The sequence below is a fragment of the Corapipo altera genome, unplaced genomic scaffold (genome assembly GCF_003945725.1).
Source record: "Corapipo altera isolate COAL_440 unplaced genomic scaffold, ASM394572v1 178, whole genome shotgun sequence".
Taxonomy (NCBI): Eukaryota; Metazoa; Chordata; class Aves; order Passeriformes; family Pipridae; genus Corapipo; species Corapipo altera.
The window spans coordinates 62772-79658 of NW_020884983.1; the positions used below are offsets into that span (position 1 = coordinate 62772).

General features: G+C 45.6%; 1 protein-coding gene across 1 annotated transcript in view; it reads right to left on the reverse strand.

Annotated features, from left to right (window-relative positions):
- The window catches only part of LOC113958015 (exocyst complex component 4-like), a 52949-nt gene that overhangs the window by 30404 nt on the left and 5658 nt on the right, over positions 1 to 16887 (reverse strand). Inside the window, exon 2 of the mRNA XM_027665979.1 lies at positions 808 to 997. Within this exon, the coding sequence (XP_027521780.1) occupies positions 808 to 997 (190 nt within the window). The remainder of the gene's footprint in view (positions 1 to 807; positions 998 to 16887) is intronic.

Consider the following 16887-nt stretch of genomic DNA (forward strand, 5'->3'; position numbering starts at 1 on the left):
GTTTAGTAGGTAACAGTGGGTATTCAGTGGGTGATTAGTGGGTAACAATAAGTAATTAATGGGTAACAGTGGGTATTTAGTGGGTGATTAGTGGGTAGCAGTGGCTATTTAGTGGGTAATTAATGAGTAACAGTGGGTATTCACTGGGTGATTAGTAGGTAACAGTGAGTGGGTAGCAGTGGGTAATTAGTGGGTAATTAATGGGTAACAGTGAGTATTTAGTGGGTGATTAGTGGGTAAGAGTGCGTATTTAGTGGGTAATTAATGGGTAGCAGTGGGTATTTAGTGGGTGATTAGTGGGTAAGAGTGCATATTTAGTGGGTAATTAATGGGTAGCAGTGGGTATTTAGTGGGTAATTAATGGGTAACAGTGGGTAATTAGTGGGTAACTAATGGGTAACAGTGAGTATTTAGTGGGTAATTAATGGGTAACAGATGGCATTCACTGGGTGATTAGTAGGCAACAGTGAGTAATTAGAGGGTAACAGTGGCTATTTAGTGGGTAATTAATGAGTAACACTGGGTATTCATTGGCCGATTAGCAGGTAACAGTGAGTAATTAATGGGTAACAGTGGGTAATTAATAAGTAACAATGGGTATTCACTGAGTGATCAGTGGCTAACAGCACCTTCTCAATTCAGTTTTAACTCAGTTCAGAGCGATGACAAGAAGCTGGAAAACCAGAGGGAGAACTAAAAGGTTAAACCAGCATTTTCTAACAACACGCTACAGGAACAAGGCCTTGCAGGGATTTTCCCCCAGAACAGCCCCAGTGGAGGTGCTGCAGAGCCCAGGTGAGCCTGTACCTGTTTGATCTTGTTGCGGGAGCTGGTGATGCGCTCGGTGATGCTCTGGTAGGTTCGGATGGCCGTGGTGAGCTCCGTGTAGTGCTGCACGATCAGCTCGTCCAGGTCCCGGTCACACTTCTCATAGGCCTCCTCCAGCCGGCCCTTCTCAGTCTCCCTGTCCTCCACATCGTCACTGGTGGATAAAGTCCTAAGGACGCAAGGATTGCACGAGTTATTGAGGCGGTAAAAGGAAGAAATTCACAGAATCACAGAATCAACCAAGTTGGAAAAGACCTCCGAGATCATCAAGTCCAATCTATGACCCACCCCCACCCTGTCACCCAGCCCATGGCACTGATGCCACATCCAGTCTCACCTTAAACACCTCCAGGGATGGAGAATCCACCACTTCCCTGGGCAGCCCATTCCAATGGCTGAGCACTCTCCATGGAAAACATTCCTTCCTGATGTCCAACCTAAACCTCCCCTGGCATAGCTTGAGGCTGTGCCCTCTTGTCCTACTGCTGGTTCCCTGGAGCAGAGCCTGACCCCCCCGGCTCCCCCCTCCTGTCAGGGAGTTGCAGAGAGTGAGAAGGTCTCCCCTGAGCCTCCTCCTCTCCAGGCTGAGCCCCCCCAGCTCCCTCAGCCTCTCCTCACAGCACTTGTGCTCCAGTCCCTTCCCCAGCCTCGCTGCTCTTCTCTGCCCCTGCTCCAGCCCCTCCAGGGCCTTCCTGAGCTCAGGGCCCAGAGCTGGACACAGGATTTGAGGTGTGGTCTCCCCAGGTCCCAGCACAGGGAACAATCCCTCTCCTGCTGGACACACTGTTTCTGATCCAGGCCAGGGGCCATTGGCCTCCTGCCCCCCTTGGGCTCATGTCCGGTCACTCTCACCAGCACCTCCAGCTCTCCAGCCCCTCTGGCCCAGCCTGGAGCTGCAGGAGGTTGTTGTGGCCAAAGTACAGGACCTGGCACTTAGCCTTGTGGAAACTCATCCCACTGTCCTCAGCCCATGGATCCAGCCTGGCCAGGTACCTCTGCAGAGCCCTCCTGCCCTCCAGCACATCAACACTCCCCCAGCTTGGGGTCATCTGAGGGTGGACTCAATCCCCTCATCCAGATCATCAATAGACATTACACAGGACTGGGCCCAGCACTGATCCCTGGGGACACCATGAGTGACTGGATGCCAACTGGATGCAGCACAACTTCCAAACCCATCCCTCCCACACCCCTGACACACCTCCCACATTTGAGCTGGAGGTCTCCAAGACCACTCCCTTCATCTTCTCTTTCTCCTCATCTCCTTTGACACACTGTTACACCCTCTGGAACTGATGCTCTAGAATCTATATTCTATAGATTTTTAGCACTTTTAGGATAGAACTCTTAGCAAAATACCTCTTACACTAAATTCCAGAAATACTGTTTAATGTTCCTCATCAAGGATTTCAATAGATGGAGACTTTTAACAAGCCAAAGAACATTTAGTCTGGAGAGAGCATCCAAAAACAAGATATAACCAGCACATTGTTTGATATAACTTTAATCAAAACTATTCAGAAGGCCCCAAATCCTTGAAATAGTTCCAAGCAGGACAGAACATCATGAGGAAGACAAAGTTTGGAGGAAGGAGAGGTCTTGTAAGACCACCCACCCAATTCAGGGTGTATTTCACACACCTTAAGGCCTTAATTAAAACAACTGCTCTCTACCTTTCTATACTGAAATTTTACTTTGATTTCAGGCAATTTTTCTTTCATTTCAAGGCTTCTGGATGGATTTGACTGGTTCTTTTGGGATGGTACATCTCCTTTTCAATCCAGTTCACAAATAGAAAAACCCTTCTCTTCATTAAAATCCCTGTCTGTTGAAATTCTGAACAACAACAAAAAAAAATTATAGAAAACTGGTAAAAAAGCACTAGTAAACTAAGTTTTAGGTTACACTATTTGTAATGAAGTTTTGTGATGTTTATTCTGGTAAATGTGCCTGCCTGGGGGTCAGGAGAGACCAACGTACTGCAAGAAAATAAAACACATAAATATTGTGGTTTATTACTCTGCCAGTTTTCAGATTCTTCGGAGCTTTTTTTGCTGCTCCTGAATTTATGAAAAGGGAAAGTTGTCTATTAGTTATCATATTGCCACAGAGTCATTAATACAGGCACAGTGCAACATGTGAAATATCTCCTGATCTATTATTTATAAATGAGTTAGAGGGAAGAAATTCTAACTTTGGACTCAGAGTTTAGTTGGAGTGTTGGAGTTACTACAACTCACCTGCCCTGGGGACACAAGGGATAGCACAGGGACACAGAAATCCATCACAAGCCTATCCCTGCTTTCCAATAATCCACCCATTTTCAAACAAACCAGTACAGGAAAGATGTTGGGCTGCTGGAACAGAGCCCAGAGGAGGCCACGGAGCTGCTCCAAGGGCTGGAGCCCTCTGCTCTGGAGCCAGGCTGGGAGAGCTGGGAATGTTCCCCTGGAGAAGAGAAGGCTCCAGGGAGACCTGAGAGCCCCTTGCAGGGCCTAAAGGGGCTCCAGGAGAGCTGGAGAGGGACTGGGGACAAGGCCTGGAGGGACAGGACACAGGGAATGGCTTCCCAGTGCCAGAGGGCAGGGTTAGGTGGGATATTGGGAAGGAATTCCTGGCTGGGAGGATGGGGAGGCCCAGGTTGCCCAGAGAAGTTGTGGCTGCCCCTGGATCCCTGGAAGTGTCCAAGGCCAGGTTGGACAGGACTTGGAGCAACCTGGGCTAGTGGAAGGGGTGATGGGCCTTTATTTCCCCCCCTCATTGATTTTAACCTCTGAGTAACATCATCTTACCAGATTTTTTAATTTGATTTCTTACTTGAATCAATGAAGTTTGAGATTCCAACAAAACTGCCAAAAACTTGGCAAAACTGCCCTTTTAAGTCTTCTCGATGTCACCCCAAATTTCTACTCAAGAATCAATGCAATCTTCTCTTCTTCCCTCTCTCTCTTCACCCCACACCCTCCTCGAGACCCATCCAGCCACCAGATCCAGGAGGCCACAACCTGGAATGTCCCCATGGCACAACCAGAAAGCCCCAACAGAAACATCCTCACCTACAGCACTAAAAGGTGGCTTGTGTAAAAAAACCAGATCCTGAATTTTCCTCTTTATCCTTGGAAGGGGAGCCACGGTCCACACAGGTTTCTGCTTTAAATCAGCAAATACAGACACCGAAAACTCTCTAATTCATGGGGAAAAACTCATTTGGGATCAGTTATAGAGGTTATGACCTAAACACTGGGGTGTCACAACCTTAGGGACCAGCAGGGGAGAATTTTGGAGCTCTCCTGACAATTTCTGAATAAAGAATTTATCATCATAAAGAAGCTATGAAGAGAAAATAAGGAAAAGTAAAGCTATTAAAAAAAAAATAAAATCACTGCATGCAAACTGTTCTGAACCATATGCTTGAACATCATGCAGCAATCACAACTTTCAAAGAAATCCAGAGCATCTACTTGCTGAGAGTGAGAAGCCTTGAAAAATACACCCAGTAGAACGTGAAAACACGGAGATTTATTTCATTTAAATCACTGGAGTTTTGCCTCTGGACTGAGACATCACCTTGAGATGGTGTGGACTCTACACTGAAAGAGTAAAATACCAGAAAAGTCATTGTTTCTGACCCAAAAGACTGGAAAAATACACTGGCAGGAGTCAAAAAACTTCAATTTGTTTCTGAATTTAAGCTATTTGTGTAAAGAAGGTTGAGCAGTCCAGGTTAGGAGGGAAGCAAGGACTTCTTGCACCTCACTGAAAAGTAATAAGAAAGAAAGTCTTTCTTTCTGGTTTATTTAAGTGTCTTCAATGACAACAAGTTCCCAAGGGGGTTGGTATTGGGTAGATTTTCCTGAATTCTTCAATCCTATTAGGAAAGTTGTAAGAACTCAAGTGCAAAAGCTCCTCTCAGATAAATATAAAGGAAGAACTCAGACACACAAGCAATGTTCCCTCTCTTTTGGAAAGGCTGGGAGAGATAGACCCAAAAATTCCACTTCACTACTCCTTCTTCCCTCCAAAGAGAAACAACCAACTCAGGGGCTCCACCTTTAAACAGGAAGGGGAAAAAAAAAAGCCTTTTTAGAGGATAATGATCCCAGAAAGAGCAGCCAGAAAACTCACGTGAAAAAGGAAATCTGTGCTGCCACGTGGAACACAGGAACTCACCTGTCCTGACCAACTAACCAAGGGGACAGAGGAACTGCAGCCAAAATATATCCCACAGAGAGGATCAGGTACACAAGTGGTTTATTTTATTTGGCAGAGTTTTCCCACTTTTCCGCTTTCAGGTGGCAGAAGGTTGAGGTGGATACACATGGAATGAGGAGAAGGGATCCGCTTTCTTTTGTTGTTCCTTGGATTACTGGTGTGAGTGCCTCACCTCCCCACTCCCAAAAAACAAGAGCTGCACATTTCCCAAGGATTGTGGATGCACCTCTTCTCCAGCACCAGGAACATGCTGAGAGGAGAACCAACCTCCTCGTTCCACTATGATGGAATCACAGGATGTCCTGAGCTGGAAGGCACCCTCAGGGATCATCCAAGTCCAACTCCTGGCCCTGCACAGACACCCCAACAACCCCACCCTGTCCCACAGAGCGTTGTCCAAACGCTCCCTGAGCTCTGGCAGCCTTGGGAAGTGCCCCCTGCCCTGGGGAGCCTGGTCAGTGCCCCACCACCCTCTGAGGGAAGAAGCTTTCCCTAAAATCCAACCTAACCCTGCCCTGGCACAGCTTCAGCCATTCCCTGGGGCCTGTCACTGTCACAGGGATCAGAGATTGGAGCTGCCCCTCCTGAGACTCCCAGGGAGTCTCCCCTCAGTCTCCTCTTCTCCAGATGAACCAGCCAAGTGCCCTCAGGCACATTTTGGGTGGTCCCTCCAGACCCTTCCCCAGGCACCAAAAGCCCTTGATTTCCATCCCTGAGTGCATCCCCAGAACATATCCCACGTATCCACCAACATCCCAAAACCCGAGCTGCCTCCACCTCACCTGCCCCTCACCCTGACACATCACCAGGTTGGCCAATCATTAATAATTAACACAACACAGACACATCTCACAGCAGGTAATGAGAAATACAACCCTTGAGATGCCACTTCTCAAAAGGCTCCAGCCATTCCCTGAGATCCTGTCCCTGCTCACCCGGAGCAGAGATCGGAGCCGCCCCTCCTGAGGAAGCTGAACACCAGGAACAGTCTCCCCTCAGAGCTGCCCCTCCTGAGGAAGCTGAACACCAGGAGGAGTCTCCCCTCAGAGCAGCTTCTTCCAAGGCATCAACTTATTTGTAGCATTCCAAGTTCCATTTGTAGCATTCCAAGTTCCATTTGTAGCATTCCAAGTTCCATTTGTAGCATTCCAAGTTCCATTTGTAGCATTCCAAGTTCCATGCTCCATGGAAGCTACAGAATCAGGAAGGCTTCCTAATGTTACTGCATTAATATTCTACTCCCAAACGTTCTCAGCTGTACCTTACATCACATTTTTCACAAAACAAGATGGTTTTTTAATCATATTGTAGCCGAAGAACTTGAATATCATGCAAAAAGGAGCTGAACACTAAGAATATAATATCATGCAAAAAGGACTTCAAAAGTAAGAAAACACTGTACCAAGTTGCTCAGAAAATCCCAAATCTAGTGCAAAGCTCCCTGCCTGTGACAGGGATTTGGAACCATCTGATCTTTAAGGTCCCTTCCAACCCAAGCCATTCCATGATTCTATAATAATAATAATAATAATAATAATAATAATTCTCTGTTAAGAGCTCTTGCAGATAAATACCCTTTCTTTGGGAAGAACTGCTTATTTGTGCCACAAGGATGATCTCCAGCGTGCTTCCACTGGGACACAAAGGAATATCCTCCTCAGGAATCGACAGGCTGGTTGGGTTTGGAGCTGCACAGGATTGCTGCTCTCAGCACTTCGTGGAAACATCGACCCTCTCCACCCTCAGGACGGATTCCAGGAGAATCCTGGACTGCTACACACAACCCAACTCGTCCATATCACAGACTAGAAAAGATTTTACTTTTAATCAAACAAAATTCAGCTTAAAAAGGCTTGATCTGCCAAAGAATCCTCTGTAGTGTCAGGGGTTTGTTCCAGAGGATACCACGAGCCTTTTTTCCAATGTTCCAGCAAATTCCCACCCAACTCTGGCTTCCCAACAATTTGAAGCAGATTCCTGTTGTGTTGCCCAGCTGGGTTTGTCCTTGTATTTGAATTTAACTTGCCCTCTATAGGAAAAAAATATATTTTGCTAAAAACACTCAGTGTTTTAAAACTTGACATTTGCCCAGGGAAGCAGAGCTGTTTATGAAATGAGAGACAGAGAGGGGGGTCACAACAGGCCCTGCAGCTTTGAAACCACCACCCAGGGCAGAAGGACAAAGCCAGTGCAGCTGGAAATCAGAAATCCTTGGAGATCCCATGAGCTAATTCCTACTGGAATGATATAATGGCAATGCACAGTTCTGGTCTGTCTTCCCTCATCCTTGAAAGGGCAACTAAACCAAGAGAGGGGATGAAGCAGCTGCTCTCTCAGATATTTGAACACCAAGACTCTCTGAAAGGAGACACAACAGGGCTGCAGGGGTGAAAAAAACAGATTAATAATTTAAAAGTAAAGTAGTTTTTCACCAAAATTGTGCTCTGCTAGAACAAGGGGCACCTGCTGAAGCCAAAGGATCGGCTCGAAGAAGGAGGAGGTGTTGACACCTGAGGGAGTGAACTCCTGGGTTGGGCTGCAGGATTTGAGGCTCAACACCATCAGCAGGTTCAGGAAAAGGAATTTAATGTATTCCCAGGGAACAGGGCTGGGATGTATCCTCTGACATCCCAAACTCAACCACTGCAGGCACCTGGGAAATACAGAGCCACTGGACACCAGGCCCGGATCCCCTCTCCTAGATTTTGTAGGAGACAAACTGGAGACAAACTACCAGGCTGGAGGAACCACTGATCTGCCTGGACAGAGCATTTCTCTGGGAATATTCCTCGGGAATATTCCAGTAATGGGGCTGAGGAATGTTTTGGAGGTGATGGCACCCGACTCCTGTACATGTGCACACCAACACAACACACACCCGGGGCCAACATGGGATTTTCCCTTCACTTTTCTGGGATATTTTGGCACCCAGAAGACAAGACAACCACGATCCAGAGTTCCAGGTGCTGCCAGGCAGCAGGAAGGAGGAGAAGGGAAGAGTCAAACTTCCCCAAAACACTGCTCTGTCCACTGCAGGGACACCTTCCCCCAGGAGAGCATTAACACACCCCCTCCACGCTTTTCCAGCCTGTGATCCCAACCTACAACATCGGAACTCACTGGAAGTTTCAGGCTCAGTCAACCACCACATTCCAAGATTTCCAGCTGGCTCTGTCAGAAGCACCAGCTGGGAAATCTTCCCAGAATAAACACCTGCATTGGGAATGTCTCGCTTGCTTTAATTACCTGTTTGGGGAAAATATTGTGGAAACAATCAGCACTAAAAACACAATATTTGTATTTTGACCAGAAAACTTCCTCTTATTTACAGTCCTTCAGTCTGTTCTGGTTTAAAACATTGAAGGAATCAATTCCTACACCAAGGAGGATAAATAATTCTACACAACAACAATTTAATCCTAATAGGGTTCTTTTCCTCCCCCCACCCACAGGAGTTTTCCTTAAATACCTGCAGATTATTGCCTTATGGTAAAGTTTAAATCAAAACCCAAGACCTAAAAGGAGAAAAGTATGAAAGACTGGGTTTTTTCTTTTGTTTTACTGAAAAAACAGCAAGTTTCAGCAATAAGGTTTCAGTTTTAGGATCTGGGAGTCTGGATTAATCCCTTGGAATCTGCAACCTCGTACACTGAATTTCCTACCCAAGCCCTGTGGTACAGGAGTCATTTCTTTTTCTTGCTCTGCTGAAATAAAAAAAAAAAAAAAAAAAAGCAAAGCAAGGAATACTTAATATTCCTGAGATTATCCACGTTCCTGCCAACACTGCAGAAAAGGAAGCCAAGGGCATCTCTGCTTGTTTTAGTCCTATTAAAATGGGGAGCGAGGAAGACGAAAAGTCAACACGCTGTTTGCCAAACAGAAAGGATCCAAATTCTGTTTGGGAAGGGAACTTTGCAGAAAGAACTTTGAAGGGAGAATTACAGATTATGAAGCCATGATAAACACAGATCAGCTTTTTAGAACTCCCTAAAAAAAACGCTCAGGAGGAAAAGCAGTTTCCAGGCAGGTCGGGAACTCTGATTTCCAGGAGGGATTCCCAATCATTTACTTTTTTTTTTTTTTTTTTTTTTTCATTACCTTTTTTTTTTTTCCTCTCCAAATGAGAATCCTCCTCCCCTGTCAGATACCTGGAATTTGTAGCTGGCAGCTGGATGGCTGCAGATGCCTTGTCTCATTAGCAAGAGCTCAACAGGATTAGAATAATTCCGACCGGCTGCTCGGCTGCTCCGAGACGTTTTTATGCTGCGGTAAAACAGGAACTCACTGAGCCAAATCTCATTGACTTTTGATTTTGCACAGTTAAAAAAAATACAGATTACACAAATGCAAAGTGCTCAAATCACAGGAGTCACTTCCACAGATGGAAGGGTAGGACAGAGGAGACGATCAGACACAATCCCGCGGTGTTTTTATCGCGGGATGTGCAGCACGTCCCACCCGAGAAAACAAATGAACCTTGTTATTTCCCCCAGGTCAGTGAATTTACACTGGAATTAGATTAATAAAAAAAAGTCCTTTGGGGACTATTCATTTTCATGGAATTTGATCTGGAGAGCACAAGCATTTTTCATCTCCCATTTCCAGCAGCCAACTCGACGAGCGGAGGGAGCAGGTGGAAAGACTTTTCCAGGAGTCCTGGAAACATTATGCAAACACCTAAAGCTTTAAACTGCTTCCTGACACGGTTCACAAAGACAGGAACAGCTCATTTGCCAGGGTAAAACCACAGGAAAATGTATTCACAAGGATCAAACAGACCTGCCAGCTCTGCCACCTCTGCAGAGGCAGCACCTTCCCGGAAAACTGAACCAACTCCAAGCTCCCAAAGAGTTTTCCTGCCTCAGCACCACTGGTGAAGGAACAAACTGGCACAACCAGAATCCAAAAGGAAGTTTGGATTTATTCTCACCTGTTGCCCTAAAGCAGCTGAACAGGCTGGAGCTGTGAAAAGGTAAAAAGGATTCACTCCTTAGGGAGGAGCCAGGCTGGGAGAGCTGGGAATGTTCACCTGGAGAAGAGGAGGCTCCAGGGAGAGCTGAGAGCCCCTTGCAGGGCCTAAAGGGGGTCCAGGAGAGCTGGAGAGGGATTTGGGACAAGGGAGGGAGGGATAGGACACTGGGAATGGCTTCCCAGTACCAGAGGGCAGGGTTTGACTGATTATTGGGAAGGAATTGCTGTCTGGGAGGGTGGGGAGGGGCTGGAGTGGATTTCCCAGAGAAGCTGTGGCTGCCCCTGGATCCCTGGAAGTGTCCAAGGCCAGGTTGGAGCAACCTGGGCTAGTGGAAGGTGTCCCTGCCCATGGCAGGGGTGTGGAACAAGATGATCTTTCCTGTCCTTTCCAAGCCAAACCTTTCTGTGATCCCACACGTCCCACAACATCTCATTTTTACAACGTGTAAAATGCTCCAGACTGGAGCTGCTGTTCACCACAGAAATGCACACAGAGCTTCAAAAATACAACACATCAAGGAGGGACAAAATTAATTTTTCTCTGTGAACCAACATAATTCATCTGGTCCCAGCAACAACCAACACCAGCAGAGTCCCTGCACTACACAACACGCTGTTGTCACACCACAGTATCTGTTATTTATTTGTGGCTTGACAAATCCATGTGTTCCATAGACCTACCCAGGTCCTGCAGGTTGCCCAGGCTGAAGAACTGCCACCCAAACTCATCTCCTCTGTGAATTCACTGCTCCAGTGTGATGCATTAATTTGGGGAGGAAAGGGAGAAAAAGTGAATTCCTGGGAAAAAAAAATCAGGACGCAAAAGAAGCTGTAATTCCCTGACAGGCTAATAAATTTCTTTTATTGCTGTGAGATCAAAGAATGGGATGTTTACTAAGCTATTCAACAGCAGAAGAAAACAAACACCATTGTCCAACTCATCATGTGGCACAACAGAACTACAGGAGCACAGAAATGCTGCTACTCAGAGATGATCGGCTGCCAAACTCACCTCCCTTCTTAAAATGCTATTTTTGAGCTTCAAATGCACTCCTGCCCCAAAATAGGATTTAAAATCACTGATCTCAGCACCAGAGAAGACACAGCACATATGGATAAACCTTTATTCTGTGTAACACTCACATCCCATAAACGAGCAGAGCTTCTCCTCACCAACAAAATGAGCTTTGATGCCAAGTGCACCACAGGCTTTGCTCAGTGCCCACACCAAGAAACTGGGCATAAAATGAGTAACTGCCCTTGTAGTTATACCAAGAAATGCCTTTTCTGGGGCATTTTGTGACCCTCAGGAGGAAAAGTCTTTGCAAAGCCAGCAAGAGACATCATTTCATGCTCTCCAGGCAGCCCCAAAAAGCTCAGATTGGCAAGTCCTGAACCTGCTGCTGAACCCCAAAAGGGGATTATTTTGCTCATGTCCAGAGACTTAAAAAGCAAATATGGAAACATTTGAGTTCCTGAAGGAACCTGCTCATCTTCCTCTCAAAGGGATGCATGAATGGGTCTCCTTTTCAAACATATTTTCCTGTTTGACAGGGAAATTCTAGCAGAAGTCATCCTATTAACGGACCTCAGTGGGAAGCAGTGGAGAAGCAACTCTATTTTCATGGAATGGTTTGGGTTGGAAGGGACCTTAAAGATCATTTAGTTCCCACCCCCTGCCATGGGCAGGGACACCTTCCACTAGCCCAGGTTGCTCTATCCTGGCCTTGGACACTTCCAGGGATCCAGAGGCAGCCACAGCTTCTCTGGGAAATCCATTCCAGGGCCTCCCCACCCTCATATCCAGGAATTCCTCCACAACATCTAAACTAAATTTACCCCCTTCTCCTGTTTTCCCCCTCTCTTTTATTCTACCATGCCCACTAACAAACACAGGTCAGGCAAACAAATCCATGAATTTCCAAGCTCCACCTGCCCACAGTCCATCCCCCTTTAGTTTTGGAATGTGCTGGATCCCCTCCCAGCACACCCAAGCTCAGTTTTCTGAACCTAAATTCGGGGTGCACTTCACACCCCTCCTGCTTCATCCCATCCCTTTACTTCCTTCACTTAGAGGGGTTTTTTTTTTCCCCCCCCCTACAAATCCTGCATTTTGCTCCCCCCTCACCCCCAGTTTTTCCACCGTGGCAAAAGGAACTCGACGATCACCTTTAATATTATCAGTTCACAGGCACCAACCTCAAACCCACACCTCCAGCAGGAATCACATCTGAGACTCCCCCTGAACTCGTGTTTACACTGAGGAGCCTCACATTTCCCCACACACTTTGTATTATCAAGGCCTTTACCCTGTTTCCCAGTGCAGATGAGTAATTTCTTTTCCCAGCCCGCTGACGGCTTCCTACCTGCCCGCCAAAAATGCCAAGGAAATTAGATTAAGTGTCAATTCTAAGAGGAAAACTGTTAACATTAATGAATAATAAATGTTTCATTTCTGTAAATTTGCTTTCTGTGATGCCTCCAGCCAGGCTGGGTGGATAACTGCCTGCCTATTCTACCTGCCCTTAGGCCAGCCCTGCTAAGTGTGATTACTGCTAAGCTCTGCCTGGCAAAGGGAGCCTTAATTATCCATTTCTCAGACTAGAAAATTTGTTTCACAGGAAGAACGTTGCAGTAACAGTATGTGGGCATTATGCTTCTGTGAGGTTTTTTTTTCTTCTTTTTTTATTGAACAGATACTGTGTGCAAAATGCAAATACAGGTTTAAGAGAATTAATGCTAAGTTTGCAGCAGATAATCCTCCCAGGAAAGGTGTGTTGAAGTCCCTCCTGCTTCTGGGTGTCTCCCTAAGACCCTCTTTTCTTCTGCTCCCCAACATCAGACCAGACACATCTAAATATTTATGGTTAAAGGCAGAAACAGAGTATTACATGATGCACAAGTGCAGCTTGGAAATCTGGGAATAATCCTCCTTTATTTCTGGATCAGGTTTCTTTAAGTGTGCAATTCACTTCCCTTCACTCAGATGAAAATACTCATTAAAGACAGTGGGAAACACCACCAAAAAAAAAAAACCAGGCACGTTGATCAAATTTAAATATTTCTCATCTGATCAGGAAAATGAACATTTCAGTCAAGAGGAACTGAACTGAATCCCTGAGGGAAATCAAAGCTCCAAATTTAACAGCAATCCACGGAAAACTTCCTACCACCTGTTCCTACTGCTCTGCACCATCACACCCCTCGGGAAGGCTCCCAGTTCCTCACTTTAAAACCCCCTGGAAGGTACAAACACACAAACAGTTTGTGGCATCAAGTGCTGAAAGCTGAGGCTACTTTAGATGATTGGCCAATTTAGGGACTCGTTCCTTCAGCAAAAACACCAGAAATCTGTTCAACAGAAGCACAGTGAGCAAAATCCAAAGTTGAAGGGATACACGATGATCCCTTCTGAAGAAACTGGGTGAGGTTTTCAGTGGTTTACTGTTTGGGTGACAATGAAGGGATAATTCTTCTTGTTCACCTTGGAAACCTGCAGGTGACAAGTGCTGGGTGGGCACTGCACGGGAATATTAGAAAAGTTCTCCTGAATGTGTCTCACAACACGTCACAGAATCATTTGAGTTGGAAAAGACCCATAAGATCATCCAGTCCAACAATTCCCTCAGCAGTGCCAAGGCCACCACTGACCCCCTGTCCCCAAGTGCCACATCCACAGGGATTTGAAATCCCTCCAGGGATGGGGATTCCAACCTGTGCCAGGGCTGGACAGCCCTTTGCAGGAAGGAATTTTCTCTGATATTCAGTTTAAAACTTCTCTGGTGCAACTTGAGGCCGTTCCCTCTCCTCCTGTCCCTTGTTCCCTGGAGCAGAGCCCAACACACCCCCCCCCAGGTTCCTCCCTCCTGTCAGGGACTTGCAGAGCCAGAAGGTCCTCCCTGATCCCTCTTTTCTCCAGGATGAGCCCCCCCAGCTCCCTCAGGAATTCTCCAGACCCTTCCCAGCTCCCTTCCCTTCCCTGCACATGCTCCAGTCCCTCCGTGTTTCTCCTGTCTGAGGGGCCCAGAACTGCCCCTGGGATTCCAGGAGGGGCCTCATATCACATTATTCATAATAAAATTAATAGTACAGCATTAAGTTTATCAAAATTATCCTTCAGAAAGGAAAATTAGAGTTTATTTGGGTTGGTTTTTTTCACTTATTTTCCATTTCACACCCTGCTGAGGAGCTAAAACACAAACCAGAACACAAGGTACAGGATTTAAAAAAAAAAAAAAAAATAACATGGCTTTTTGACAATTTTTGACCAACAAAGGGTTTGTGAAGTTAAACAGAGAAAGCAGTTGCTAGAAGCAACAAATAATCATTTCAGCAGAGCATTGTGGACGTCTGGAAAGCCGAGTCTCCTCTCTGCAGGAAACGACTGCAACGTGCCACGGAGGCTTCATATTAAAAGGGGAGGAAAAAAAAAGAGCAGAGCAAAAAGAAATCCATTAGAATCCAGTTACTGCTCTTGCTGAGGGCTGTGGCCACACAGCAATTAGAATATTTGCTGTTGGTTTGAGCCTTTGGGATCATTTATAAGGTTGCTGGTGCTCTGATACCCCGAGGTGTCACCCACAGAGCCCGAGAGCACACGTGGGACAGGGAACAACAGGTGAATAAAGGTGAGGATGGAGGGAAAGGGAACAAAAAGGAGATGAGGGAGCATCTGGCCACATCTCCCTGCCCAGCAGAAGCTGCTGTAAACACAGAGCTCCTCACACACTGCTGAGTTGCAAATCATCACAGGAATTGCTGCAGCCAGAGAGTTTTGAAGTGCAAGTTGCTGGGAGGATCAAGTGTTGACTTCCCACAAGTGGAAAGATGCATTTAAGTGCTCTGCAAGAAATAATGTGTGGCAAATGCAATGTAGGAACTCATTTGTTACTATTTCCCCCCCTGGAAAAAGCTGTAGAGGGGACCAGAACATCCCACACTGATAATTTCAAGGACTAAGCCCCGCAGTGAAAACATCAAGCAACACCTAAGATCAAACATGCATTTTGAAAACATTTACTGGAGGCATCTTGCTAATATTTAAGGCCCTGAGTTAATCAGAATAAAATGCAACGGTGAGGAAAGAAAAATCTGATCCTTTCCGAAATTCAAGGTTTGGTTGGTTGGGTTTTTCTCCCTTAAGCCTTAATTTTATGGGTGTAAAAAAAAAAAACAAACCAACAAAACCTCCTATCTAGAATCACAGAATACCCTGAGTTGGAAGGGACCCACAAAGATCATCAAAGTCCTGAGTCTGGAGCAATTCAGCCAATATTCCTCCTCCCAGCTGCTGTTCCAACCCCATGAGACCTCAAAAGCAGCTACATTTTCAACAGAGCACAATGAAAATGTTTTGTGAAGCTCCCTGGGACAAGAAGAACTCTGCTTCAAGCCCACTGTCTCCACTGCTCTACAAATTTTCCAGAGGTTCATTAAACTAAATGGACTTATTTGAATTTTATAATTGAAAAACTGTTGTCTGAAAGACAAGTCCCAAATGGGGTGATCTACAGCTTCCAGCACTATTTAACCTCAAAGTGGAGAACCTGATAATACACATTTTGAAATGTCTCCAGAGACTCATCAAAACTATTGTAAAAGTTGGGTCCTCATGAAACAAAGCCAGACAGAAGGAAAAAAAAAAAAATTAAAACTCCAAAAGGTATTTAACAATTTAACTCCTGTGGCAACATATTGAATGTTTGATCATTATTTTCATAGTTTTTTTCCTATGGATTTGAGGAAATAAAATGGTCAGGAGACAAACTATCCCTTCATGGAGACAACATGGAAAGCAGGTGGTCAAAAATGGCACCATCCAAGGCAAGTGGAATGGGAAATGTGAATTTATTATAGGATTGTAGAGGTTCTTCTCCTTAAAAAAAACAAAAATGCTCCATCCTCACCAAGGGGAACACAGGGTACTCAACCTCCAGCCAACTCCATCTCCCTTGTGCAAAGAAATAACTCCCTCCCTCACCCTGAGAAACAGCAGCCCCGAGTCTCTGCATGATCCTGTTAAACACAGAGCAAACAGAGCATTTGAAAACATTTTCCTCCTCTGCTTACACTCCATGAATCTTTCATGCCGTTTGCACAGTTGGTTTGAGCACTTCCAACAGCACAGGATGAGCTTTTTTCATCGTGGAGGACTTGCAGATGGATTCAGGATATTCTGCAGTGTGAGAAAGGTGAGCAGGCTCCAGTCATCCTAATAAACACCAGCTGGGAATTCTTGGTTTTGCTGAATTAACCAACCTTTAATTAAAATTTCCTCACACCAAAACAAATAATGCAAGGGGAGTCAGTGATCAGGTGATTGTTGAGACAAAGATTCCAATATTAAGAGGGGAAAAACAATCCCACATAGATAAAATCCTAAGGACACCTTGGAAAAGGGATGCAGGGAGCAGACAGACCCAGGAGATGTCACACTGTCCAGGAAACCACAGGGACCAACTCTACCTTTTTTTGGCATTAACTTAAGATCCAAAAATTAAACCAACCACGTTCCCAGGGAAAAATCCAAGCCCAAAGGATCAGTATTTTCAAAGCTGCAAGAGGAAAGGTGGACAATGCTACTCAGACCTGTCACCTGGATGATTAAAGGATGAAAAGTATTGTAGGACCCTGCACCATCAGCCCACCCTTGGTATCACACCAGGGGGGAACACTAAAACTACTGAATTTGCAATTATTTAGTAAGAAAACCAACTATTTCTGCCTCACAGTTTTTTTCAGGACAGGCTGAACTCCAGCTCTGCACAGGGCACTGTCCAAAGTTAAATTAAGAGCTGAAAAATAAAGTCCCATGAACTTTTCCCCAGGTACAGTCACACATATTTGTCCTTCTGGATGTGGCCCTAAGGATCAGTA